General features: G+C 36.7%; 1 protein-coding gene across 1 annotated transcript; it reads left to right on the top strand.

Moving 5' to 3' along the window:
• On the top strand, positions 1-8,159 carry LOC100547348 (probable global transcription activator SNF2L2). The gene is made up of 4 exons (XM_019610455.1): positions 1-247; positions 3,006-3,169; positions 5,144-5,371; positions 8,052-8,159. The coding sequence occupies exons 1-4, from the start codon at positions 16-18 to the stop codon at positions 8,142-8,144; spliced, it is 717 nt and encodes a 238-aa protein (XP_019466000.1). The 5' UTR covers positions 1-15; the 3' UTR covers positions 8,145-8,159.
• The last annotated feature ends 767 nt before the right edge of the window (positions 8,160-8,926 follow it).

Raw genomic sequence — 8,926 nt, forward strand, 5'->3', positions numbered from 1 at the left:
TGCTGTGATGTGACAATGACTAAAAATTTTTCTATTTGTAGGCTTATTCTAGTATTTACTGTGCTTCTTCTCTTAAACAGAGCTGAACTTTATCGGGCCTCAGGGAAGTTTGAGCTACTAGATCGCATCCTACCAAAGTTACGAGCTACAAACCATCGTGTGCTTCTTTTCTGTCAAATGACATCACTCATGACCATTATGGAAGACTATTTTGCCTTTCGAAACTTCCTCTACTTGCGTCTTGATGGTAAGATGAATGAAAACGGAATAAGTAAGTTAGGGACTGGCATCCTTTGTTAGTCTGGTTTATGGGACACCTAAGTTCTCTTCATAGTAAGCCAGTGTTGTGATTTGACTCTACACAAGTGTGAACAGGTTCGACAGTTCCATGAAGGAAGAGCCTGCAAGGATATTTGTTGTGAAAGTATAACTACAGACCCGTAAGGTGCGCTACACTGGAATGTTCCCTGTCCTTACACATGAGGCGCTGAGCAGGGTGTACTTCTGCTGGTTTTAGTATAGTCGATCTGAGATATGTCTCTCTCCCTATCTCTTTGACTTTTTCTTTCATCCATTTAACATGTAAACCATTTGGCTGAGGGATTGTTTTGATGAACACTCATGCTCCTGGAATGTAGAGGATGTAGAGATCTACAATCCAGTTGTTAGTACCTAAGTTGTCTGAAAATATTCTTTTGATGATAAATGTGAATGATATTGTTTTGACTAGATTCCAGTGGGATTAATTGATTGGTGACTAAAGATTTATCACCATTCTCCACAGTATAGATGAATGTCAGTGACAGATAAAGTGGTACCTATAGATTTCTTCTGATTTTTACTGGAATATCAGTAGCCTCAATTATTTAATATTTAAATAGGTGTTTTTTTACATTTAAATGAAAAAAAACAAACAGAAACATAATTGAGAAGTATTGAAAGAAAATAAAAATCCAAAATCCTATGCGGAAATCCTGTGTTTCCATTTTGGCTTTCTTCTGTGATGAGTGTCTCTATCTCATACTGACCTTCTTAAGTATTTTTTCTTTTTAATCAATTTATCTCTCACATAGTGCTGTTGTAGAGGACCAGCAGTACTTACCAAAATGCCTTTTTTAAGAAAAGCAATGGTATAAGAAAAATATGAAGAACAGCATCAATAAATGAGCATTTAAGGTCTTTTGACTGTTCTTGGGTACTGCATTTTAAGTTGGCTGTTCGCTTCATACTTTTTTTTGAAGAAAAATTAACACTGAGAAGTATGCTAGTCCTTTTCAAGTGTTAATGAATATAAAAACTTCAAACACTGTCCTTCTCAAATATAAATCAAGGTAATGAAACTGAGACACAAGCGTACTATCTTGTTGTGCCACAGGATGTCAAAACTGACCAAGGCATATAGTAACATGCTAATAAAACCCTAATTATGCCTTTGGCTTGCTAGTGGTCTAATGCTCCCATTTAAGAAAGCTGAATTATATTATATTTTCAATGTTATACATTACCATACTTCATATATTTTGAAATGAATGTTGAGATTTTGCAGGTAATTTATAAATCAATAAGATGAACTTTTCTTTCAACTTTTCCTATTCTCTGATTGCCTTCCACGATAGAATGTAATATATACATATAAACTCTATCTACTGTATGTCTTTGCACATATCATATTTTCTACCCAAGTCATGTCTGGCAGCACTTTGTGTGACTGTAGTAGATGTCTGGGATAGAAATAACTTTCCTCATAGCAGCCCACGTAGTGCTGTGTTTTGCATTTGTAGCTAGACACTGTTGATAACACACCAGTGTTTTGGCTCTTACTGAGCAGTGCTTCACAGTGTTGAGGCTTTCGCTCCAAACTGCACCCCTATCCCATTCCCAAGGCCTGTAGGTTGAGGGTGAACAGTGAGCATTGAGCAAGAGCTGGGGAGCAGACGCAAGATCCAGAATGTATATTGCATGCCACTGTGCATAGTTATAAAAGCTGAAGAAAAGGAGGAAAATGCAGGAACATTTGTGGTTACGATGTTTGTCTTTCCAAGCAACTGCTGTGTATACTGAATTGTACTTTCCAGGAAGTGGCTGGACATCAGCCTGCTGATGGGTTGGAGTGAATAAATTCCTCTTTTTGCTTTGCTTCTGTGCATAGCCTTTTCTTTTAGTAAACTGCCTTTATTTCAGTGCAGAACCTTTTCCATCTTATTTTCTTCTTGTCATGTTCAGGAAAAGGAAATGAGAGAGTATCTAGGTGGTATTTAGGAAGCAAGCCGAGGTTGCCCACTTAAGTAATAGTGGGCTATCTTCTGTGTTACATAAATATATCAATACGTATAAAAATAGATTTTCTTTGGCTTTTTAATACGGACAGAAGTGTAAAAAACATCAGGATATCAGTAGACCAGGCTGAGATTGTCCACGTAGAGTTTCGATGAAGTACGTAATAGTTAATGCGATTGCCAGGTTGTGTAATACTTGTTCTTTGTTTAAAAATTTATCTCTTTTTTAACCACAATTGAATTCCTTGCCATCTCTCTTTTCCTTACACATATACAGCTACACTTAAGATATGACATATTAAGAATTTTCAGTTCTTCTTATTACTATGACTCCTAAGATAAATTCTGATATTTTGATTAATCAATTTACAAATGACTTCTAAAAATACTTAGATACATTAATCACAGCTTCATCTCTGTGCTGTTTGTGTATAATAACTTTGGTTGAAATTTATGTGAATTATAAGAAGTATAGCAATGCTAGCTGACATTTTAAAGTCTACATTTGAAATGTCAAAAATAAACCCTTAAATATTTAGCAGTCTTCTCTCAAATGTAGTAAAAACAGCTGACAAACATCCATGGGCAATATTTTATTAATTATTATGGAAAATATGGCAGAGATCACAAAGAGCAAGTGAGCTAAAATTTCACTGCCACCTGTACATTTAGGAATTGACACTGTATTTAGAGTATTTCGGTTCACATTGTTATGTTTTTACTTTTCAGGCACAACAAAATCAGAAGATAGAGCTGCTCTCTTGAAGAAGTTCAACGAGCCTGGGTCACAATACTTTATCTTCTTGCTGAGTACAAGGGCTGGAGGGCTAGGCTTGAATCTCCAGGCTGCTGATACTGTTATAATCTTTGATAGTGACTGGAATCCTCACCAGGTGATTGTTATTTGCTTATCTGCAAGCAAAATGCAAAGAATTCATGATGTTTTTGAGGGGTTGATTCTTAAGTTTGAGGTTATATTCTGAGGTACATGATATTGATACAGCATTCTCATTTGGGAGCAGTTAGTAAGACAAACTACTACAATCAAGAAATGTGTTAGTTTGAATCAGTGAAGTAATTCTGAGTTTGTGTAATTATTTTGTCTGTCTTCAGGGATTCTCAGCTAGGGGTCTTGCAGCCTTGTACCAATACTATAGTTATACTCATTCTTTACTCCTCAGAGCTTTAACAAGTATTCCCATTTTGATTCTGCAGTAGTTTGTAGTATTTTAGAAAAAGTTGTGCAGATCAGTGCTGTGTCTCAAGAAGTTAATGGCCTTATTAGTCTTGTCTTGATACACTGATGGTGGCATATTTCTTCTGCTCAGTTTAAAATTAAAATAAAATAAGAGGAAGCTGGTCTTTGTCATCTAGTGCATTTTATAATTGTAACAACAGAAGATAGGTATCTGTGGGAAGTACCTGATTATGGTGATTATGCATGTCTTTTCAGCTTTCATAAAGTTGTAAGCTAATCACATAACTGTTGTTAAGTGCAAAAATAAAGGTTAAGACATAGAAGAATTTTACATAGAACTTTGAGCAGCAGTCACATAGATGCTCTGGTAATCAGTTTAAAGCAGAGCTTGAGAAATTTGGAGCAATTACTTTTAAAGGCTTAAAAACCACCTCAGAAGGCACTTAATTCTTTATATTCTTGGTTATCTCTGTCACCTTTACAGACATTTTTAATGCAAGTACATTTTAACAGTTGGATAGCAGTAAATCTCATGTTAGAGAATGTTTTCTAGAGAATCTAGTGAATAGATTACTAAATCACAAAATGCGTGCAGTTTTCATTTTGCTTTTGGTTGAGATTCACTTGCTACTTCTAATAAGCAACATGCTAAAGCAGATGCTTTTGTTTACTTGTTTTAGCACTTAAACAGCATATTTCAAAAAGGAAAAACTTTTATTTCCTCATTTTACTGTCCTGTTCTTCTGAAAACGATTATATAAACAAATTAATATTAAAGGTTTATTTTGGCTGTTCTGCAAATTTCAAATTCGCTTTTAAATTCCATGTGGCTTGGAAAGGAAATTGTACGAAGCAGGAGCTAACAATAGTATCAAAAGTAGGGTGCTGGACTGAAATGGCAAACTCATTGCCTGGTTTATTATTATCTTACTTTGAGAAATTTGTTTTGTGACATAGCAGAAAACTGTGACAGCATTTTGCTGAAATAGAAGCACGTTGTGTACATGAATTTCTTTTTTCCCCCAAAGAAGATCAGTAAGATTTTGAATTAATAAAAATAATTATTTCCCAGTAATCTACAGCATGCTTTTTTACTCCTATCAATTTTAAGTGCAATTGCTTTACAAAAAAGTAGTTATTTGCAGCGTTCTAAAAGTAATTTAAGATCATATTTAAACTGTTCTAACAGAACTATTCAAAGGTAAAAGCCTATTGTACAGATCAAATAATTTATAGTTAACATATTTATTAATTAGTGACTACCTTTGGTTAGATAAGATTACGTATTAATTTTACGCTACTAATCTTTTTTTTTCCTGGAATCAAGAGATGTTTTACTTTAGGGTTCATTCTGGCTTGGAATGTCATGAGCCTTTCTGCAGAAAAGAAAAAATAGATACGTAAGCCCTTTTCAGTCACTGCACGAGCTTACAGCATTTATGGTATACACACTATGTACAGGTTTTTTTCTTTATTTTCTCCCTATCTGGATTTGATGAATTTTTAAGAAAGAAAACAACTGAGAGTGAGCCACGTGAATTACAGTGGACTGTAGTTTGGGTAGTTAATTTTATGACAAAAAGAATTCAGCATTATTACACACTGTAAGCAGAAAGCGATTTGAGTAGCACATTTACATAAATCCCTCCATGTGTTCTTTGCTTAATAGGACTTGCAGGCACAAGATAGAGCTCACCGAATTGGTCAGCAGAATGAAGTTCGAGTTTTGCGACTCTGCACTGTGAACAGTGTGGAAGAGAAGATTCTTGCTGCTGCCAAGTATAAGTTGAATGTAGATCAAAAAGTTATTCAGGCCGGAATGTTTGATCAGAAGTCTTCAAGTCATGAAAGAAGGGCTTTTCTACAGGCTATACTGGAGCATGAGGAAGAAAATGAGGTAATGTTAGAAATAATTGAGAAGAGCACATTTCAGGGAGAACTTAATTTTTCACTAAGTTTCAAAGACTGACTACTTCAAAATTAGAACTGTAATCATTATCTTACCACCCAGTCAAGGAAATAATTTCATTTTTCTCTCTTTTTTTTGGTCATACTAAAAGATTGTTATCTGGTGAGATAAAATCTTAGTATGGATTTGGACATTAAACCCATTTTGCTCTTTCAGTTTTGCCAAAAACTTTCTGAACAAGGTTTGTTTGTTCTCTTTTTTTTCCACAGCATAATATAAAGGAGACTCTAAAACCAGTTTATATTTTAAAATAGTGTGATTTTCAGACATACTGAGAAAACTTGGACTTCCTACATTTAATCATTTGAAACCCTGCTTTTTCTTTTGGGTTTCTTGGTAAGACTTCAGATGTTTGGGCAAGGCAGCAAAAATAACTTTTCTTCTTGGCTCCGTATCCAACCTTGCATTGGACTTGTAATTACCAGTTTCTATTCAGAAAAAAAAAGAAAATAGTTGTTACAAGACAGCTGTCGCATCTTTTGTTTATAGTAGTGGATAGTGAGATTGTAGTATCACTGACAGTTTGTCCCAGTCTTTGAAACTGTGGTTGTGGAATGGTGAGCCCCTTCTTTTCTCTGGCGCTGCAGCTTATTCTTTCACTGTGAACAATGTTCATCATTTGGATAAGCACTGCATTTAGGAAAGACTATATTAATGTATTAATTATACTTAAGGCACACACTAGAAGTCCCATTTTGCAATGTTTTTTTCCTACCTCAGAAAATCATAGAATGGTAAAAAGACTTGGGTTGAAGAGACCATGAAGATATCTATCTCCATCTCCCTTCCCATGGACAGGGTTGGCAGCTGCTAGATCTGGCATTACATCAGGAAGGATGTCCAGGGCCTGGCCATGAATAGCTCCTGGGATGGAACATACACAGCTTTTCTGGGCAGCCAGTGCTGGTGCTTCACTACCCACTGAGTGAAAAAAATATCCCCCTGACATCTGATCTAAATCTCCCTTTTAGTTTAAAACTGTTTCTCTTTGTCCTATGACTGTGTAAATAGTCTGCTTCCTCCCATTTATAATCTTCTTTTAGTAATACAAGGCTGCGGTGCGGTCTCCCTAGACCTTTCTCTTTTCCGTGCTGAACAAGCTCAGATCTCTCAGCCTTTCTCCATAAGAGAGGTGCTCCAGCCCTTTGTAAATTTTCGTGGCCCTCCTCTGGACCTGCTCCAGCAGCTCTATGTCTTTCTTGCATTGTGGGCTCCAGATTCTAATGCAGTACTCCTGATGGGGCCTGACAAGGGCCTATTAGAGGTGGTCACCTCCTCCTCCATGCTGGCCACCTCCTCTTTTGGTGCAGTCCAGGATGCAGTTGTTCTTCCAAGCTGGAAGCACGCACTGCTGGCTCACTTCAAGTTTCTGGACCACCAAAATCTGCACGTCCTTCTCTCTGGGAGTTCTCCTTCCAGTTTGTATACATACCCGTGTTTACCATATGACCCAGGTGAAGCATCTTGTACTTGGTATTGCTGAAGGTGTGTTCATATGGGCCCACTTCCCATTCCTGGCCAGGTCCCCTTGGATGGCATCCCTTTCTTCTGTTGTGTCAGCTGCATCACTCAGCATGATGTTGTATGCAGACTTGCTGGGGATACACTAAATCCCTCTGTCCATGTCATTGATAAAGATGTTGATGAGCACTGGTTCCAGAATAGATCTCTGGAAGAGGACTTCTTGTCACTGGCCTCCACCTGGACATGGAGTCAGTGACCACAGTGTTTTGGCTGCAACCCTCCAGCTAATTATTTATCCCCCAAATAGTCCACCCTTCAAAACCATATCCCTCCTGTCTAGAGATAAGGATGATGTGTGGGACTGTTTCAAAGGCCTTTCAGAAATCCAGAAAGAGGGTTTTATAAGTATGTATTTTGTTTTATGACTATGATCATTTATTTGTGAATGCAGAAATGGCATAATATGTGTGTTATATACCTTCAAAATAACTTAACATTGTGGAACCTGATTGTATTGAAATTGTTGTAAAAAGCTGCATAACTTCTTAGTTGAATTCTAGGATTCTGGTTTTTTTTTTCCAAAGAAGATTTCTATTTTTATGAAATTATTGTTTTAATCTGAAGACAGAGGTTCATATCTCTGTTTGTAAGAAGATGATGGACAAGAGGAATGCTCCCAATGTAGTGACATTTTTTTTGTTGGTGATACCTTAAGAAATTTTTTTTCTTTAGGTTGGGACATTTTCTGTCTCCTTTCTATGAGGGGAAAGACTTTATAGTACTGAATTATATTTCTAAGGGAGTACTGTAGATCATCAGAACAAAAATGCATGTATTTTAGCTGAAGCCCTAACTGTGCTTCTGACCCAGGAAAACCACAAACCAAAATTTCCTGGTTACATGTTTGCTCATTTCCTCATTCTCAATTTATGGAGGTGGTAATAAGTCCCAATTGTCTCTAATTTTGTCTACTTTGTGTTACTTCTGAATTGCTGATCATGTTAGAAGTTTTAGTTTTGATTTGAATTTTTCACACATGTCCTGACAGAAGGAGGCTCAGTGCAGTGCTGACCTGATGCAGACTGTTACTTTATGTTGAACATGAAAGCTTCTTTCTGATACCTTTATCCATCTTTGTGACCAGGAGGAAGATGAAGTTCCTGATGATGAGACTCTGAATCAGATGATAGCCCGACGCGAGGAGGAATTTGATCTCTTTATGGTGGGCATGATATGATCATATGCAGTATATCATTTCTAGTGTTTTTAGCAAAGGCTTTAACCTTACATGTCATTTAAATGTAAAACTTTGTTGCAGGAATGGCTTTATTTACTTGCATTGCTTATGTGAGGAAAGGAGAGCAGACTTCCTAAATGCAGAGTTCCTCACAAGACAGAAAGATTTCAGAGATCCTTGCAGTTAGTAGTGAAGCATTGCCAGTCTGGGGGAAGACTGTGGCATGACCTAAGAAATTTAGGCAGTCTAAAACTGATAGTCAGTGTTTGTCTTACTAGTTGTACACCATGCTTTTATTTTTAGAAGTTTTTTCACTTTTGTGCTGCAATACAAACACAGGAACTGAACAAGATAGTAAATTAGTAGACTTACAGTGCTCTTCTCTTCGTAAATTAGCTGGTTTGCTAATATTTCTTGATTTCTTCAAGAGCCCTTTTAGCTTCATCTCTGCTGCTAGAACTGTTGAAAAATTAACAAAGTAGTTACAGTAATCCAGATGTGAGCAATGGAACAATTACTAGTATGTTAGGGTAGGCATGCCTTCCAGTTTTTTGCATCTGTACAGTGGTGAGGATTGCTGATGGGCTTTTAAGAGACACCGAAACTCCAGCAAGAAGGTACTTAAAAATTTAACTAGTGAGGGTTAAGCATCATCTCTTCTCATTCTATCTACGTTGCTTCATTCTGCAGGACTGAGCAACACAGACACTCATGGACTCAAATGAAATTGTATCAGGAGGTGCTATCTGGAGAAATGACATTTCTAGGATCACAAGTTATTA

This window comes from Meleagris gallopavo, chromosome Z (assembly GCF_000146605.3).
Source record: "Meleagris gallopavo isolate NT-WF06-2002-E0010 breed Aviagen turkey brand Nicholas breeding stock chromosome Z, Turkey_5.1, whole genome shotgun sequence".
Taxonomy (NCBI): domain Eukaryota; kingdom Metazoa; phylum Chordata; class Aves; order Galliformes; family Phasianidae; genus Meleagris; species Meleagris gallopavo.

What these genes read in the sequence shown, in the direction of transcription:
- LOC100547348 (XM_019610455.1), top strand. Translation starts at nt 16, where the DNA reads ATGACTAAAAATTTTTCTATTTGTAGGCTTATTCTAGTATTTACTGTG. An exon ending in CCTCTACTTGCGTCTTGATG is followed by an intron (nt 248 to 3,005) that starts GTAAGATGAATG and finishes TTTACTTTTCAG; the next exon opens with GCACAACAAAATCAGAAGAT. An exon ending in AGCATGAGGAAGAAAATGAG is followed by an intron (nt 5,372 to 8,051) that starts GTAATGTTAGAA and finishes CTTTGTGACCAG; the next exon opens with GAGGAAGATGAAGTTCCTGA.